The 20,358-nt window shown below is 37.9% G+C and overlaps 1 protein-coding gene across 1 annotated transcript in view; it reads right to left on the reverse strand.

Annotated features, from left to right (window-relative positions):
- Positions 1-20,358, reverse strand: part of LOC146984780 (NACHT, LRR and PYD domains-containing protein 12-like) — a 95,164-nt gene that overhangs the window by 72,480 nt on the left and 2,326 nt on the right. The window contains exons 4-5 of the mRNA XM_085782217.1: positions 19,687-19,880; positions 16,213-18,025 (exon numbers count right to left, since the gene is read on the reverse strand). Coding sequence (XP_085638343.1) covers positions 16,213-17,180 — 968 coding nt within the window. The 5' untranslated portion in view covers positions 17,181-18,025; positions 19,687-19,880. The remainder of the gene's footprint in view (positions 1-16,212; positions 18,026-19,686; positions 19,881-20,358) is intronic.

Raw genomic sequence — 20,358 nt, forward strand, 5'->3', positions numbered from 1 at the left:
CAGAATAATAATAATAATAATAAAGATTTGAATAACAATAGTGTGAATGCTTTCAGCATTCACCCTAATAAAGATTTGAATAACAATAGTGTGAATGCTTTCAGCATTCACCCTAATAAAGATTTGAATAACAATAGTGTGAATGCTTTCAGCATTCACCCTAACTAGAAAATGCATTTCCTGAAGGAAATACGGGTGAATGCTGAAAGCTGTAAGCTGAATGAGCTGAATAAATTGTTGAAACTATGCTGAATTAAGTTAAGAAACTGCTGAAGAAATCTTGAAGAGATGAAACAATATATGAAGAGTATGAAATGGTTTGAAATTACTTGAATTGTTGAAGATCAGTATGAAGAAATTGAAAGTCTGAAGTCTACTCGGATTTACTTAAAACTGACAGTTTGAAAACATTTTTGAACCATTACTAATGTAGATTAAACAATATCTGAATAGTAAAAGTAGAAGATGAAAGATGGAGGATGTATGAAATGGGTGCTAATTACTTGAATTAATGAAGAATAGTATGAATGAATTGAAAAGCTTGAGTCTACTCAAACAAGTTTAAAACTGGTGGCTTGAAAACATTGTTGAACCATCACTAATATATGAAAGAATATCTGAGGAATAAAAGTAAAATAATATAGAAGTTGTTACAATCCTTTAAAGGTAAGGATAAGTTAGAATAACTACATCATATCTGAAGGCTAAAAGTCGAGCATGTAAGAGTAGAAGGGTTGAAATCTGAAATACGTGAGAAAAGATTAAAAAGTAAAACTTATAAGAAGGACGTTGAATTTGTATGAAATGTTTGGAAAATTGCTTGAATTTTTGAAGATTGGTGTGAAAAAATTAACATTTCAGTCTACTCAAATGAATAAATATATTAACAGCTTGAAAGCATTTGTTGAACAAATATAAATAAAGATGAAGCAATACCTGAAGAGTATAACTTGTAAGCAGGAGGCTGAATGATATGGAATGGATGCATTTGTTGTTATTTAAAACAGTTAGAATTTTTTTTTTGAACCATTACTAATATAGATGAAACAATATCTGAAGTGTAAAAGTAGAATAATATAGAAGTAGTTACAATCCGTTAAAGGGCAGAATAACTACAACATATCTGAAGGGTAAAAGTTAAACATGTTAATAAAAAGTTTGAGGAAAATGTAGAAATCCTGCATCTTTATAGTTTAACAGTTGAATGGTTGAAATCTGAAATAGGTGAGAAAAAAATTAAAAAGAAGAACTTATAAGAAGGATGTTGGAAAATTGCTTGAATTTTTGAAGATTGGTGTGGAAAAAATAGGTCTACTCAAATGAATAAATATATTAAGAGCTTGAAAGTATTTGTTGAACAAATATGTATAAAAATGAAGCAATACCTGAAGTGTATAACTTGTAAGCAAGAGACTGAATGATAGGGAATGGATGCAAATCCCAGAATTGTTTAAGTGTAAAAAATAGTGTGAAAATATAAATTTATAAATGAAAAATATGAAACTCCTTACATGGTTGAGAAATGGCCTGAATTGTTGGAATTAATGAGGAAAAAGTCAAAGTCCTTCAAAGTAAAATGTAAGGATTGAAGGTGGAAAAGTCTAAAGTCAGGACATGAAGAAGCTCCAAATCCTGAAATATCCATTATGAGAACTGGGGTATATATAGAAATGGGTAGAAACAAGGAAACAAGGAATGAAGTAAAAAGAAAGAGAAAGGGAGTAGAAAGAAAGAAAGAGACTGAATGATGTGGAATGGATGCAAATGCCAGGATTGTTTAAGATACGTGTAAAAAAAGAGTGTGAAGATATACATTCATAAATGAAAAATGTGAAAGTCCTTAAATGGTTGAGAAATGGTCTGAATTGTTGGAATTAATGAGAAAAAGTTCAAGTCCTTCAAAGTAAAGGGTTAAAGAGGAAAGTCAGGACATGAAGAAGCTCCAAATCCTGAAATCTCCATTACAAGAATAAACTGAAATGTATGTAAGAGAAATAAATTATTAGAGATGTTTAAAAATTCCCCTCAAAGATATGAACTCATTTAGAGGCTGATTATGAGCTGTAAGCCAGTGTGTCTCTGTGTCTGTGTGTCTATCTGTCTGTGTGTGTGTGTGTGTGTGTCTCTCTCTCTGTGTCTGCACCACACAGAGCAGAGCAGTGAGATTTGAGCTCTGTGCAGCTCCGAACAACAGCCTCTGAAAAGAGAACCGTACCTCTTACCAGAATGTGGTCATGACTATCGGGGCAAGGAGACCTTCCTGAGCGAGCCAATGTGCATTAAATGTTTGTAGGGCAAAAACTTTTCTCACCGTCGCAAGAAATATAAGGAGGTCATTTCTGCTTTTCTCAGAAAATCTGCTCCTACTTTACAATGTGAGTCAATGAGAGGAAGAGAGGGAACTGGCTGCACTTAGAGGCTCCCAGTTTAAATTCTGTTAGCCTCTCTGCGTTTTCGAGCACACTGTGAGACACAGCACAAGTTTGTCTACCAAAGTGGGGGAAAATTATGTGTCTAGAAAGAAATTTGTGGCCGTGGTGACAGGATAGAGAGCAAAGTGTCAGAGGATTTTTAGACTCTCTGTCACTCTAGCTGATGTCATCATCACTCTAGCTCTGAAAATTCCGTGCCATTGACTTGCATGTTAAATTTGAATTTTGTCAAAAAATGATCATGAACAGTTGAAGGGTACTGATCAATAACGGTAGAAGATATGAAAAAGTTGAATATACCGTGAATACTTGAAAGTTTTGTGAACGTTTTAAAAGTGGAATGAAGTCTGTAGGTGAAAGTATGTTGAAGCAGTTGAAGTTCAAAGAAGGAGAGGATTTGAACAGTTTGAAGACCGATTCAATGTATTCCTATGGGGAAAAATTTTTCAATAAAGTTTGAATATTTTGAAAAGTATGAATGATATGAAAAAGTTGAATACATCCCATGATCTCCTGAAGAAGCCGCATGTTTTGATATATGAATTGTTTGAATAGTAGAAAGTATGAAGAAGTAGTTAAGGGCCAAAAAAGGGAAGAAGTAAGAATAATAATAATACTAGAGAATGCATTTCCTGAAGGAAATACGGGTGAATGCTGAAAGCTGTAAGCTGAATGAGCTGAATAAATTGTTGAAACTATGCTGAATTAAGTTAAGAAACTGCTGAAGAAATCTTGAAGAGATGAAACAATATATGAAGAGTATGAAATGGTTTGAAATTACTTGAATTGTTGAAGATCAGTATGAAGAAATTGAAAGTCTGAAGTCTACTCGGATTTACTTAAAACTGACAGTTTGAAAACATTTTTGAACCATTACTAATGTAGATTAAACAATATCTGAATAGTAAAAGTAGAAGATGAAAGATGGAGGATGTATGAAATGGGTGCTAATTACTTGAATTAATGAAGAATAGTATGAATGAATTGAAAAGCTTGAGTCTACTCAAACAAGTTTAAAACTGGTGGCTTGAAAACATTGTTGAACCATCACTAATATATGAAAGAATATCTGAGGAATAAAAGTAAAATAATATAGAAGTTGTTACAATCCTTTAAAGGTAAGGATAAGTTAGAATAACTACATCATATCTGAAGGCTAAAAGTCGAGCATGTAAGAGTAGAAGGGTTGAAATCTGAAATACGTGAGAAAAGATTAAAAAGTAAAACTTATAAGAAGGACGTTGAATTTGTATGAAATGTTTGGAAAATTGCTTGAACTTTTGAAGATTGGTGTGAAAAAAATTACATTTCAGTCTACTCAAATGAATAAATATATTAACAGCTTGAAAGCATTTGTTGAACAAATATAAATAAAGATGAAGCAATACCTGAAGAGTATAACTTGTAAGCAGGAGGCTGAATGATATGGAATGGATGCATTTGTTGTTATTTAAAACAGTTAGAATTTTTTTTTTGAACCATTACTAATATAGATGAAACAATATCTGAAGTGTAAAAGTAGAATAATATAGAAGTAGTTACAATCCGTTAAAGGGCAGAATAACTACAACATATCTGAAGGGTAAAAGTTAAACATGTTAATAAAAAGTTTGAGGAAAATGTAGAAATCCTGCATCTTTATAGTTTAACAGTTGAATGGTTGAAATCTGAAATAGGTGAGAAAAAAATTAAAAAGAAGAACTTATAAGAAGGATGTTGGAAAATTGCTTGAATTTTTGAAGATTGGTGTGGAAAAAATAGGTCTACTCAAATGAATAAATATATTAAGAGCTTGAAAGTATTTGTTGAACAAATATGTATAAAAATGAAGCAATACCTGAAGTGTATAACTTGTAAGCAAGAGACTGAATGATAGGGAATGGATGCAAATCCCAGAATTGTTTAAGTGTAAAAAATAGTGTGAAAATATAAATTTATAAATGAAAAATATGAAACTCCTTACATGGTTGAGAAATGGCCTGAATTGTTGGAATTAATGAGGAAAAAGTCAAAGTCCTTCAAAGTAAAATGTAAGGATTGAAGGTGGAAAAGTCTAAAGTCAGGACATGAAGAAGCTCCAAATCCTGAAATATCCATTATGAGAACTGGGGTATATATAGAAATGGGGTAGAAACAAGGAAACAAGGAATGAAGTAAAAAGAAAGAGAAAGGGAGTAGAAAGAAAGAAAGAGACTGAATGATGTGGAATGGATGCAAATGCCAGAATTGTTTAAGATACGTGTAAAAAAAGAGTGTGAAGATATACATTCATAAATGAAAAATGTGAAAGTCCTTAAATGGTTGAGAAATGGTCTGAATTGTTGGAATTAATGAGAAAAAAGTTCAAGTCCTTCAAAGTAAAGGGTTAAAGAGGAAAGTCAGGACATGAAGAAGCTCCAAATCCTGAAATCTCCATTACAAGAATAAACTGAAATGTATGTAAGAGAAATAAATTATTAGAGATGTTTAAAAATTCCCCTCAAAGATATGAACTCATTTAGAGGCTGATTATGAGCTGTAAGCCAGTGTGTCTCTGTGTCTGTGTGTCTATCTGTCTGTGTGTGTGTGTGTGTCTCTCTCTCTGTGTCTGCACCACACAGAGCAGAGCAGTGAGATTTGAGCTCTGTGCAGCTCCGAACAACAGCCTCTGAAAAGAGAACCGTACCTCTTACCAGAATGTGGTCATGACTATCGGGGCAAGGAGACCTTCCTGAGCGAGCCAATGTGCATTAAATGTTTGTAGGGCAAAAACTTTTCTCACCGTCGCAAGAAATATAAGGAGGTCATTTCTGCTTTTCTCAGAAAATCTGCTCCTACTTTACAATGTGAGTCAATGAGAGGAAGAGAGGGAACTGGCTGCACTTAGAGGCTCCCAGTTTAAATTCTGTTAGCCTCTCTGCGTTTTCGAGCACACTGTGAGACACAGCACAAGTTTGTCTACCAAAGTGGGGGAAAATTATGTGTCTAGAAAGAAATTTGTGGCCGTGGTGACAGGATAGAGAGCAAAGTGTCAGAGGATTTTTAGACTCTCTGTCACTCTAGCTGATGTCATCATCACTCTAGCTCTGAAAATTCCGTGCCATTGACTTGCATGTTAAATTTGAATTTTGTCAAAAAATGATCATGAACAGTTGAAGGGTACTGATCAATAACGGTAGAAGATATGAAAAAGTTGAATATACCGTGAATACTTGAAAGTTTTGTGAACGTTTTAAAAGTGGAATGAAGTCTGTAGGTGAAAGTATGTTGAAGCAGTTGAAGTTCAAAGAAGGAGAGGATTTGAACAGTTTGAAGACCGATTCAATGTATTCCTATGGGGAAAAATTTTTCAATAAAGTTTGAATATTTTGAAAAGTATGAATGATATGAAAAAGTTGAATACATCCCATGATCTCCTGAAGAAGCCGCACGTTTTGATATATGAATTGTTTGAATAGTAGAAAGTATGAAGAAGTAGTTAAGGGCCAAAAAAGGGAAGAAGTAAGAATAATAATAATATTAATAATAACTAGAAAATGCATTTCCTGAAGGAAATACGGGTGAATGCTGAAAGCTGGAAGCTGAATGAGCTGAATAAATTGTTGAAACTATGCTGAATTAAGTTAAGAAACTGCTGAAGAAATCTTGAATATATGAAGAGTATGAAATGGTTTGAAATTACTTGAATTGTTGAAGATCAGTATGAAGAAATTGAAAGTCTGAAGTCTACTCAGATTTACTTAACACTGACAGTTTGAAAACATTTTTGAACCATTACTAATGTAGATTAAACAATATCTGAATAGTAAAAGTAGAAGATGAAAGATGGAGGATGTATGAAATGGGTGCTAATTACTTGAATTAGTGAAGAATAGTATGAATGAATTGAAAGGTTAAAGTGCACTCAGATTTATTTAAAACAGTTTGAAAACATTTTTTGAACCATTACTAATGTAGATGAAACAATATCTGAAGAGTAAAAGTAGAAGATGAAAGCTGGAGGATGTATGAAATGGGTGGTAATTACTTGAATTGGTAAAGAATAGTATGAATGAGGTGGAAAAGAGGTGGAAAAATTGTTGAAGATCAGTATGAAGAAATTGAAAGTCTGAAGTCTACTCAGATTTACTTAAAACTGACAGTTTGAAAACATTTTTGAACCATTACTAATGTAGATTAAACAATATCTGAATAGTAAAAGTAGAAGATGAAAGATGAAGGATGTATGAAATGGGTGCTAATTACTTGAATTAGTGAAGAATAGTATGAATGAATTGAAAGGTTAAAGTGCACAATTTATTTGAAACAGTTTGAAAACATTTTTTGAACCATTACTAATATAGATGAAACAATATCTGAAGTGTAAAAGTAGAATAGTTACAATCCGTTAAAGGGCAGAATAACTAAAAATAACTACAACATATCTGAAGGGTAAAAGTTAAACATGTTAATAAAAAGTTTGAGGAAAACGTAGAAATCCTGCAAATTTATAGTTTAATAGTTGAATGGTTGAAATCTGAAATAGGTGAGAAAATATTAAAAAGTAAAACTTATAAGAAGGATGTCGAATTTGTATGAAATGTTTGGAAAATTGCTCGAATTTGTGAAGATTAGTATGAAAAAATTAACATTTAAGTCTTCTCAAATAAATAAATATATTATTAACAGCTTGAAAGAATTTGTTGAACAAATGTGTATAAAGATGAAGCAATACCTGAAGTGTAGGCTATAACTTGTGAGCAGGAGGCTGAATGATATGGAATGGATGCAAATGCCAGAATTGTTTAAGACAAGTGTATAAAAAAAAGAGGGTGAAGATATACATTTATAAATGAAAAATGTGAAAGTCCTTAAATGGTTGATAAATGGTCTGAATTGTTGGAATTAATGAAAAAAAGTTCAAGTCCTTCAAAGTAAAGGGTTAAAGAGGAAAGTCAGGACATGAAGAAGCTCCTAATCCTGAAATTTCCATTATGAGAATAAACTGAAATGTATGTAAGAGAAATAAATTATTAGAGATGTTTAAAAATTCCCCTCAAAGATATGAACTCATTTAGAGGCTGATTATGAGCTGTGAGCCAGTGTGTCTCTGTGTCTCTGTGTCTGTGTGTGTGTGTGTGTGTGTGTGTGTGTGTCTCTCTCTCTGTCTGCACCACACAGAGCAGAGCAGTGAGATTTGAGCTCTGTGCAGCTCCGAACAACAGCCTCTGAAAAGAGAACCGTACCTCTTACCAGAATGTGGTCATGACTATCGGGGCAAGGAGACCTTCCTGAGCGAGCCAATGTGCATTAAATGTTTGTAGGACAAAAACTTTTCTCACCGTCGCAAGAAATATAAGGAGGTCATTTCTGCTTTTCTCAGAAAATCTGCTCCTACTTTACAATGTGAGTCAATGAGAGGAAGAGAGGGAACTGGCTGCACTTAGAGGCTCCCAGTTTAAATTCTGTTAGCCTCTCTGCGTTTTCGAGCACACTGTGAGACACAGCACAAGTTTGTCTACCAAAGTGGGGGAAAATTATGTGTCTAGAAAGAAATTTGTGGCCGTGGTGACAGGATAGAGAGCAAAGTGTCAGAGGATTTTTAGACTCTCTGTCACTCTAGCTGATGTCATCACCACTCTCGCTCTGAAAAATTCCGTGCCATTGACTTGCATGTTAAATTTGAATTTTGTCAAAAAATGATCATGAACAGTTGAAGGGTACTGATCAATAACGGTAGAAGATATGAAAAAGTTGAATGTACCGTGAATACTTGAAAGTTTTGTGAACGTTTTAAAAGTTGAATGAAGTCTGTAGGTGAAAGTATGTTGAAGCAGTTGAAGTTCAAAGAAGGAGAAGATTTTAAGAGTTTGAAGACTGTTTCAATGTATTCCTATGGGAAAAAAATTTCAATAAAGTTTGAATATTTTGAAAAGTATGAATGATATGAAAAAGTTGAATGTAAGCCGGAATCTCCTGAAGAAGACGCACGTTTTGATATATGAATTGTTTGAATATTATGAAGTATGAAGAAGTAGTTGAAGGCCAAAAAAGGGAAGAAGTAAGAATAATAATAATAAAGATTTGAATAACAATAGTGTGAATGCTTTCAGCATTCACCCTAATAATAAAGATTTGAATAACAATAGTGTGAATGCTTTCAGCATTCACCCTAATTAATAATAATAATAAAGATTTGAATAACAATAGTGTGAATGCTTTCAGCATTCACCCTAAAAATAATAAAGATTTGAATAACAATAGTGTGAATGCTTTCAGCATTCACCCTAATAATAATAATAAAAATAATAATAAGTATAAAGATTTGAATAACAATAGTGTGAATGCTTCCAGCATTCACACTAATAACTAGAAAAAGATAGCATTTCCTGCAGAAAATGCGTGTGAATGCTGAAAGCAGCTGAACGCTGTTGCTGAAGCAATGCTGAATGAGCTGAAGAAATTGTTGAATCAATGCTAAATTAGTTGACGAAACTGCTAAAGCAATGTTGAAAAGACTAATGCTAGAGTAGAGTAGAGTAGAGAGTAGAGGAATACTTTATTCATCCCTAGGAGGGAAAAAGCTGAAACATATAACTTGTAGTGTGAGATGAATGCCTTTTTAAAGGTAAAAAGCAGTAGAAATGCTAAAGGGAGAAGAAAACATTGAAATTCTGCATGTTTAAATGTAATGGTTAAATAGTTGAAATCTGCAGCTAACCTGACAGGAAGGACAACTGATGAACCAGCACTAACATAGCCGAAGCAATGGCTGAGAATATATTTAAAAGTAGAAGATGTGAGACTTTGTATGAAATGGCTGGAAATTACTTGAATTGTCAAAGAAGAGTTTGAAAAATTCCTGAATTTGGAAAAAAGTTAATGCCTACTGAAATACATTGTAAACTGACAGCAGAAGAACATTGTTGAAGAATATAGATTGAGCATTAGCTGAGGAGTAGAACATGTAAACAGCGGGTTTAATGGTGTGAAATGGTTGAGAAGAGCCTCAGTAGTTTAGGATACATGTAAAACAATGTGTTCAACATGACCAAAATGGGGAAATGTGTATTTTCAGTTTAAATAGCTAAAGAACAAAATTAACAGCAACGAGTCCATTAACTACAACAGGTGTGTGTGTGTGTGTGTGTGTGTGTGTGTGAGAGAGAGTGAGAAAGATATACAAAAAGTTCTGACCTGACAACTGTATGAAATGTGTGTGTGTTGGACGTGTGTGCGTGTGTGTCTGTGTGTGTGTAATTGTGTAAATTGTGTATGTGTTTGGTAAGTGGTTGTATGTTTGTTGTGTGTGTGTTTGTGTGTGTGTGTGGTAGTTAGTGTGTGTCCATTTGTGTGTGTGTGTGTTGGATTTGTGTGTGTGTGTCCATTTGTGTGTGTGTGGTAGTTAGTGTGTGTCCATTTGTGTGTGTGTGTGTGTGTGTGTGTGTGTGTGTGTGTGTGTGTGTGTGTGTTGGATGTGTGTGTATGGTGAGTGTGTGTCCATTTGTGTGTGTGTGTGTGTGTGTGTGTGTGTGTGTGTTGGATATGTGTGTATGGTCAGTGTGTGTCCATTTGTGTGTGTGACTGACAGACAGTCAAATAGAGAGAATGTGTGTGCGTTGCCATGGTGACGTTGCCATGGTGAGGTTACCATGGTGAGGTTGCCATGTTGAGGTTACCATGTAACTGTTGGCTGGTGGCTTTAAGGCATGGTGGCAGCTTTAACCATAGGCTTTAACTGCTCTGTGACACCCTCAAACAGATCTAATGTACGACAAATCTGTACTTAGTACGAGCAAAAGGTTTACATTTTCCGAACCATAAGACCTTGCTGAACGCGTCCATGTCACTTTGGTGTTTCTAGAGTAAAAATTGTTGATTGTGTCGCAGGTTGGAAACTTTGGGACATTTAGAAAATCAGCGCCTACTTTTGAATGGGAGTCAATGAGAGGAGAGAGGGAAATGGCTGCACTCAGAGGCTCCCAGTTTAAATTGTGTTCGTCTCTCTGGTTTTTTGAGCACATGAAGAGATCAAGGATGAGCTTGTCTACAAGCATGCCCGAAATTATGTGTGTAGAGTGTAATCTGTGGCCGTGCTGACAGGATAGAGAGAAAAATGTGAGAGGATTTTTAGACCCTCTGTCACTCTACCAACTGCCAACGTCCGAACATTCCGTCCCATTGACTTTCATGTTAAATCTGAATTTTGTCAGAAATTTTAATGATTTTAAAACTATACATATATCTGAAACTGTTGAAGATATCAATAAGCTGAGATATAGCTGAATAGTTGAAAGGTTTGTGAACAGTTTAAAAATTGAATGAAGTCTGTAGCTGAAAGTATGCTGAAGCTATTAGAGGCTGAATGAAGCAGAAGATTTGAAGAGTTTGAAGACTGTTTCAATTCATTTCCTATGAGAGAAAAATTGCAGAAAAAGTTAAATATTTTAAAAAGTATAAATAGTATGAAAGAGAAAAATAATAGCAATATTGTCCTGAAAAAGCTGCACGTTTTGATATATGAATTGTTTAAATAGCACAAAGTATGAAGAAGGAGTTAAACGCAGAAAAAGGGTGAAAGAAGTAAGAATAATAAGTATAAAGATTTGAATAACAATAGTGTGAATGCTTCCAGCATTCACACTAATAATAATAAGTATAAAGATTTGAATAACAATAGTGTGAATGCTTCCAGCATTCACACTAATAATAACTAGAAAATTTCCTCTCGGGAAATTTTGAATGGGCCACGGGAGCTACTGCGGGTTGTGCCATCTCTGTCAACATGGGAATCAAACCCACGATCTTAAGGTCAAGACAGAGCTGATCAGACAGACACATGATCATCTTTCTATAAGCACTGATATGGAGGAGCTGTAACCACATTAGGTTACCTGTGTGTGTGTGTGTGTGTGTGTGTGTGTGTGTGTGTGTGTGTGTGTGTGTGTGTGTGTGTGTGTGTGTGTGTGTGTGTGTGTGTGTGTGTGTGTGTGTGTGTGTGACTGTAATCACATGAAGCTGGCTCTAGAGTCTGTGTGTGTGTGTGTGTGTGACTGACTTGACACATAGTTAGTTAGTAGCTGCATCCTGTGTCAGTCTGATTTAGCTGTGTCTGTGTTTATAAACATTTAAACGAGCGCCAGGTGGATTGTTTATGAAGTTAACGAGCTCTGGCCTGAGGATCAAAGAGGTTACCACGGCGATAGGGGCCCCCGCAGGCTGAGACAGACAGAAACGTGGAGAAAAACAGCCATTTTCTGCCTCTAAACCGGCCTCACAATTAGGCTTAGCATGACAAAACGGTAACTCCTATCAGAACAAAATACAGATCAACGTTGCTCTAAGGACTTACTGAAAATTTCGGTACGATTTGGTGTTTCTACAGTAAATATTTTGGCGACGCTGGCAGTTTTAAAACATCAGGCCGTTCTGCTCCTCTCAGAAAATATTTGTATTGGACTCAATGAGGAGCAGGGACAGACGTGGCCGCACTCAGAGGCTGATTCTGTAAGTTCTGTAAGTCTCTCTGATATTTTGAGCACATGACATGAGAGATAACAAGTTTGTCTTACAAATTCTGAAAAAATTATGTCTGTAGAGTGTAAATTGTGGCCGTGGTGGCAATTTATCCAGAAAAAATACAGAATGTTTCTTCACTCTCTCCCACTCTAACCGATGATGTCACGCACTCTGACACTAACATTCCATGCAATACACACCCATTATAAACTCATAATTTCTCCAAAAATGATCATGGTCATTGATCAGGGATTGATCAAAAACTATATGACCTATCAAAACGTGGAGTAATACGACAATACACAAGACTTGTGTCTACTGTTTAAAGTTTAAATGGAGTCTCTAGGTGAAAGTATGCCTGAGCAGTAGACTTTTGTTAAACTCCAATGATTGGTCTTTTTCGGTCTTTTTTTTTCGCCCGTCCCATTGACTTACATGCAAAATTTTTGCGCAGTTTTTCGCGACTACGTCGTAAACTGTTGAGAAAAGTAATAGCACCCCGATCCCGATCAAACCGCACGTTTTGATATATAATTTGTCCTGCAACTCTTCGAGTTGCAGGACTAGTAGCGAATCGAAAATCGTCCGGAAGTGGAAAAATAATAATAACTAGAAAAAACATTTCCAAGAATGGAAATGGTGTGAATGCTGGAAGCAATGCTGAATGAGCTGAAGAAATTGTTGAAAGAAAGAAAGATTGAAACAAGAGAGAAAAAAGAAAAGGACAGAAAGAAAGAAAGAAAGAAAGAAAGAAAGAAAGAAAGAAAGAGAGAAAGAAATGGAGTAAAAACAAAGGAAGAGAAAAGGAGTAGAAAGAAAGAAAGAATCAAACAAACAAAGAAGTAAAAAGACAGAAATGGAGTGAAAGAAAGAAAGAAGAAAAAGAGAGAGGGGGATGATAGATAGAAAGAGGTAGATGGATGGATGGATGGATGGATGGTTGGATGGATGGATAGAGAGGGAAGGATATAAAAAGTTACGTAAAATACAAATGAAGGAGTAGAAGAAAGAAAGAAAGAAAGAAAGAAAGAAAGAAAGAAAGAAAGAAAGAAAGAAAGAAAGGAGACAGAGGGGTTAAAAAATAGGGAGGGGTATAGATAGATAGATAGATAGATAGATAGATAGATAGATAGATAGATAGATAGATAGATAGATAGATAGATAGATAGATAGATAGATAGATAGATAGATAGATAGATAGATAGATAGATAGGACACATGTTAAAAGCTGCATCCTATGTCCCAGGCTCCACCTGTAATTGTACTACTATTAATAGAGTTGGAAAGACTAAACGTCTGAACTTAAATTCATGAGAAAAATATAAATTGTTGGAGATGTTTACATCAAAAGTATAAAATAATTGAGAGCCTAATGAATTTGAGCTGAAAACCTGTGTGTGTGTGTGTGAGTCTGACGGTCTCTCTGTCTGCGTGTACATGTGCAGAAAGTAAAACTGTTAAAGGGATAGTTCACCCTAGAATGATATTTCGCTCATTATCTACTCACCCTCATGTTGACTAAGGGCTGGAAGAATTCTCAGAGTCCACCGTCCCTTCTCTGAGTTACAGGGGGTCTTGGCGTAGCAGTGCATGTCCATATAACGGTTGCAAAGGGACACCAGAGCTCTTCGTAAAAAAACACACACAAAAAAACATCCAAATACCTCCATGCTGCTCGTATGTAATGTCCGTCTTGTGCTGAAGCCCCAAATTGCGTAATTGTCCCGAAAAAAATTAAATAAGTCTATATTTTAAGCTTGTTTGTAGCGGAAGCTTCTCGAAGCTCCTCTTCCTGGTCCGTCCAAATCTCGCGTGATTTGCGCCGGCGTCAGTGCGGTTACTGCGAATCACGCGAGATTTGGACGGACCAGGAAGAGGAGCTTCGAGAAGCTTCCGCTACAAACAAGCTTAAAATATAGACTTATTTAATTTTTTTCGGGACAATTACGCAATTTGGGGCTTCAGCACAAGACGGACATTACATACGAGCATCATGGAGGTATTTGGATGTTTTTTTGTGTGTGTTTTTTTACGAAGAGCTCTGGTGTCCCTTTGCAACCGTTATATGGACATGCACTGCTACGCCAAGACCCCCTGTAACTCAGAGAAGGGACGGTGGACTCTGAGAATTCTTCCAGCCCTTAGTCAACATGAGGGTGAGTAGATAATGAGCGAAATATCATTCTAGGGTGAACTATCCCTTTAAGCGCCACAAAACTCCTCTCTCCCTAATGATCTGATTGATTACACCTGTGTGGCAGCCTGCCCTCAGAAGTTACCATGGCGACTACCATGCTTACATTTTACTGTGTGGAACAGTGTTGTGTTTGTGTGTTTATCTGTTTGTGTATGCGTGCATGTGTGACTGTGTGTGAGTGTCTGTGTGTGTCTGTCTGTGTGAGTGTGATGCCTGTGTTTGTGCGTGGACATTCTCTGTCAGTCTGGTTTATCATGTGTGTGTGTGGGGCTGTGTTTAAAAACATCTTAACGAGCGGCCAGGCTGCAGCTGCACTGTTCTATTTATAGACTTTGATAACGAGCTGGCCCCTACAGCTGGACCAACTGCACACAGAGCAGAGCAGAGCAGAGCAGAGAGATTTGAGCTCGGAACAGCTTCCCAAAACAGCCCAGAAAAAGATAACCGTACCTCTTATCAGAATGTGGCCATCTGACCATCTGGGCAAGCAGACCTTCCTGAGCGAGGCAATGTGCATTAAATGTTTGTAGGGCAAAAACTTTTCTCAGGGTCGCAAGGTAGAAAAGGGGGGCATTTCTGCTTTTCTAAAAAAATCAGCTCCTACTTTTCTATTGAAGTGGATGAGCCACTGGAGCGGGTCTAGCTGCACAATTAGGCTCACTGAGACAATTCTGTAAGTCTGTCTGCTGTTTTGAGCACATTAAATGAGACACAACAAGTGTGGCTACAAACCAGTGAGGAAATCATGTGTCTAGAGTTTAATTTGTGGCTGTGCTGGCAATTTATCCAGAAAAAATCCTGAATGTTTTTTCGATCCCTCTCACTCTAACGATGATGTCACTCACTCTGACCCAACCCCATACACACTCATTGAAAAGTGTGAAATTTGTCAGAAATCCTCATGTGCTTTTAAAGGATTTATCTCAAAAACGGTACAAGCTATGAAAAAGTTGTACATACAGGATGAATACATTAGAAGTTTGTCTACAGCTCAGAATTTGAATGAAGTCTCTAGCTGAAAGTATGTGGACGCTTTAAAGGCTGAAAGAGGTAAGAAGATTTGAAGAGTTTCAAGACTGTTCCAATGCATTCTCTATGGGGAAAAAAAAATCAGAAATAGTTGAATATTGCAAAAAGTATGAATAGTTGAAAAGAGAAAAGACATAGCACACCTGTCCCGAAAAGGCTGAACAATTTGATATTTGAATTGTTGAAATAGCACAAAGTATGAAGGACTAGTTACATGACGAAGAAAGGCAGAAAATGGCCGAACCGAATAACAATAGTGTGAATGCTTCCAGCATTCACACTAATAAGAAAAAATCCACACAATAACAGTAGTGCCCGGGCTTCGCCCGGGCACTGGTCCCTGCAGCTATTTCATAGCTGTTGGGACCAGTGCCCGGTGCGATTGCCCGTGGCCCTAATAAGAAAAAATCCACACAATAACAGTAGTGCCCGGGCTTCGCCAGTGCCCGGTGCGATTGCCCGTGGCCCTAATTAAAGCAGAAGTAAGCGATCCGGTCGTTTTGGCTAATGCTGCGTTCCAGGCAGGCTTTTGAAGTCACAACTTACGACTTTGTAGCGTTCCAGGCAACCCACTCGTGTTTCTCCGACCTGTTTTACCGGTGAAAGTCACTATAACGGCCACTCGTAACTTCCGACCCGTGAACTCGTACCAGATCAAACTGGTACGACTTCACAGGTCGGAAAAACACCAGTTACGAGTTGCCTTGAACGCACCATAACGTCTTGTCAGCAGATGGAGTTAGCAGCCCCCGCCCTCGTCATGGATCTATTGGTCCTCATCCCTACGTCACCACATTCAGGCGCATCCCTTGGCTGCACACACAGAGAGGACTGCCCCTTTATGCCGTTCTCTCTCCTCATTGGATAAAACTTGTAGGATACAAGGAAAGTTTTCTCCTGGGCTCAGAGCAGAGCAGAGTGACTGACAGACCCGTGTTTCAGACCAAACACTCTATAGAAGTGATTGCTGTCGGAAGATACAACTATTTAAGACTTATATTAACACAAATATATCGCTTACTTCTGCTTTAACTGTGTAATAAAATTTACACAATCGATATTCACATCTGGACTAACCGAGCAATTCTGCAGTTTCTGACAGCTGGGAGCAACCTCCGTCTTCCATCAACTGATGCATTGTACTTCTTGGGGTCCAACACATCTAGAACCTCCTCTGACATCTGCAGCATGTAGGCGAGAGCGGAGCAGTGGGTCTTCGTCAGTTTCCTCTCCGATCTGCTCTCTGACTGCAGGTACTCTTGGATCTCCTGATGCACCGAGTGGTCGTTCATCTCCATCAAACAGTGGAAGATGTTGATGCTTCTGTCAGGAGAGATGTCGTAGGCGTTCATCTTCTTCAGGTTGCTTGTTGCTCTCTGGATGCTTTCTGGGCTGCCGGCCGTCCAGCCCAGCAGACCCCCTAAGAGATGACGGTTGGACTCCACTAACAGGCCGTGGAGGAAGCGAACAAAGAGGTCCAGGTGGCCGTTTCCACTGTTCACAGATTTGTCCACAACTCTGCTGAGGAATCTGTCCATCTCTGGGTCGCTGCCGTTTGCGTCAAAGTCTTCTCCCAGGAATGTCGTCAGTACATCTGTGCTTCTGTTCAAGAAAGAGTGGACCATGTAGACGGCCGCAAGAAACTCTTGGATACTTAAATGAACAAAGCAGTAGATGTTTTCCTGAAAGAATGCACGCTCTCTTTTGAAGATCGCTGTGCATAGCCCCGAGTGAACTAAAGCCTCTGTGACATCTAGACCACATCGTTCCAAGTCCTCTTGGTAAAACATGATGTTCCCCTTTTCTAGATGTTCAAATGCAAGTCTGCCCAACTTCAAAAGGACTTCCCTGTCAATCAGTCTTGGCTCCTGTTGTGTCATTTCCTGCCTGTTATCATAGTACTTCTGTGTCTTCCTCTTGGTCTGAACAATCAGGAAGTGCGAGTACATTTCAGTCAGTGTCTTGGGAAGCTCTTCTTGATTTGCGGTCAACATGTGCTCCATAACTGCAGCTGTGATCCAGCAGAAGACTGGGATGTGACACATGATGTGGAGACTCCTAGATGTCTTGACGTGTGAGATGATTCTGGCCGACGCTGACTCCTCCTCGGTGAATCTCCTTTTGAAGTACTCCTCCTTCTGAGAGTCAGTGAATCCTCGTACTTCTGTAACACGATCGATGTACGAAGGTGGAATCTGATTGGCTGCTGCAGGCCTTGAAGTTATCCAAAGGAGAGCCGAGGGAAGTAGATTCCCCTCGATGAGGTTTGTCAACAGCACGTCGATCGATGCTGTCTGCGTCACATCCGACACGCGGTCATTGTTCTGGAAATCCAACACGAGTCTGCTTTCATCCAGGCCGTCGAAGATTTACAAAACCTGACACGCAGCTAGGTGCTCTGCTGTGACCAGGCCAAGCGTCGGGTCAAAGTCACGAAGCAGCCTGAGGAGACTGTACGGCTTCTCTCTGATCAAGTTTAGCTCCCGAAACGAAAGAAGAATCACAAGGCGGACATCTTGATTCTCCAAGCCCTCGGCCCAGTCCAGAGTGAACTTCTGCACTGAGAAGGTTTTTCCGATGCCAGCGATGCCATTCGTCAGGACTACTCTGACTAACTCTGTCTTTTGGCCGGGTAAAACCTTAAAAATGTCATTGCACTTGATTGTAATGTCATGCAGGGTCTCCATTTTGGATGCTGTCTCTAGTTGCCACACCTCATGTTGGATGTTATTAACTCCTTCACACTGTCCCTCGGTGATGTAGAGCTCAGTGTAGATCCTGTTCAGGTGGGTTTGACATCCTGCTTCAGCAGTTCCCTCTGTTGTAAACTCACATCTCTTTCTAAGACTTTTCTTGTGATTTTCTAACACCTCCTGCAGACTCCCAGTCACTGAAACACATCAGCAGAAAAAGAATACATTTAAAGGGATAGTTCAACATTTTGGCAAATTGGCCCATTGCCATAATCGCTATAGTCATAGCAGTAGGTTCATTACCTTTAATTGTCGGTGTAAGCTATTTTCAGTACGGCGGAGCGCAGCAGCTGGCTGCTCAGAGCTACGCTATGGAGGCTAAGGGAATTTCTTGGTTTCCCTCATTAAACTCATCAAATTCAACATCCCAAAACTCCACAGCGCTTTTGTAGACACGTTGTGACCTGCACAATCACCACGCTATGAGATAATGACGGAACGATACGAAACAGAGCCGTTTTCGAGGTAAATACAGGGTAAATACGGAGACTGCTTGCTGAAAAACTGTCCCTGAACGCAACGCGCATCAGCGGTTTTGTATGAATTTACCTCGAAAACGGCTCCGTTTCGTATCGTTCCGTCATTATCTCATAGCGTGGTGGTTGTGCAGCTCACAACTTGTCTACAAAAGCGCTGTGGAGTTTTGGGATTTTGTATTTGATGAGTTTAATGAGGGAAACCAAGAAATTCCCTTAGCCTCCATAGCGTAGCTCTGAGCAGCCAGCTGCTGCGCTCCGCCGTTCTAAAAATAGCTTACACCTACAATTAAAGGTAACGAACCTACTGCTATGACTATAGCAATTATGGCAATGGGCCAATTTGCCAAAATGTTGAACTATCCCTTTAAGAAATATATATAGGCTACAGCATGTCCTAAAAGGATTAGCACATTGGCTCGAACTTCTAGTGAGAAGTCAACAGTAATTATCATTGGAAGTTGCACAGAGGTCTACAGCAGTGGTTCCCAACCTGGGGGGCGCCAAAGATCCAGGGGGGGTCGCGAAGCCCTCTTGATTTTAAGGGGTTTAATAATTTTAATGTAATTAAAATGTTAAATAAATGAGTAGGCTAAGCATTTAATTCATATATGTGACAAAATCAACTAAATTCAAGGGCCACATTAAACATTTATTTGTGTATTTAAATAGATAAACAAATAAATTATATATAAATTATATATCAATAGATGATTGAATATCAACAGTTTTAAAACATTAAATACGTAATATACAGCAGGGCAGTATCAGTCACAATGAATTTGAAAAACAGCATGGAACAATGAGAAAAAACCTGTGTAAAATTACAACATATTCTTCACAACTTGTACTTTTAAAAAGTTCTGAAGAAATATGTTGTAATCATACACAGGTTCTCCTGATTGTTTGTTCCATGCTGTTATTAAATTACTGATGTAAAAGAAGTTATGATGTTCCTTATTTTATTTTATTTTACATCGGGGGTGGGGGGTCACCAAAGTTTTCAATGGTAAAAATATGGGTCCCTTGAGAAAAAGGTTGGGAACCACTGGTCTAGAGAGTGCATTACTCAATATGCATGTCTAACATAGGATGTAATGAAATTTTAAATTAGAAAATTACATTTTAATCTTGAATTTGACAGAACCTGGCAACTTGTTTTAGATCACTTCAACAATATCAACAGGAGTTATAATTCAACCAAGGAAGTAAATAGAGAAATGCAATATATTAAGGAGGAGTTCTGTGCCCTCTCCACCTCCACCTTTAAAATTTATCTGGAGAAAAATAAAGTTGTGTTGTAAAAAAAAGTAGGAACTTACAGGGTTTAGTGCTGGTTTGAGTAGGTGTCTGCAGTTCAGAGCTCTTTCTGGATCGTTTACCACATTGGGGACACTGTTCCCAACACGACTCAGTGCATTTCTCACAGAGGTAATGTCCACAGCTGGTGACCTCCTGGTCCAACACGCAGCATGATGGCTGCTCCTCAATAACACCACGAGGCCTTTTCCTCTCTCTGTGAATATGAAGGTAGTTTTCTCACAATTAACAGCAATTATAGCAGAACATGTTTGAATAATCAACACTTCAGTATATGTCAAAAATCAGTGAATTAACTTATATCACTACAACAATCTACTATTGCTTAGGAAAAATATTTAGAAGAAGCCAAGAAGATGCAGTAGATGCAGCTTGTTCAATATCAATTTAAGCATTGTGTCTGTGTACAGTAGTTGACAGTTGTGCTACTGCAATAATATCTGCAAGTCAGATATGTCTGTGGAGGGTTTTAAAGAGGTTTGTTGAGTACACAAAAGTGGAGTAGAGCACGCACATCCAAACGCACTACAGGTGCAGGACCAACAAACAAAATAAACTTAGAAAAAGGAGTGAAGTCCGCACACTGTATCAAGCTCCTCTAATGTTTATTGTGGAACGATCAACGTTTCAATCACTGTGGATCACTGTGGCGTCAGCACTGAAGTCCACCTCTT

The sequence above is a fragment of the Trachurus japonicus genome, chromosome 7 (genome assembly GCF_045865225.1).
Source record: "Trachurus japonicus isolate A0001 chromosome 7, Traja_1.0".
Classification (NCBI taxonomy): Eukaryota; Metazoa; Chordata; class Actinopteri; order Carangiformes; family Carangidae; genus Trachurus; species Trachurus japonicus.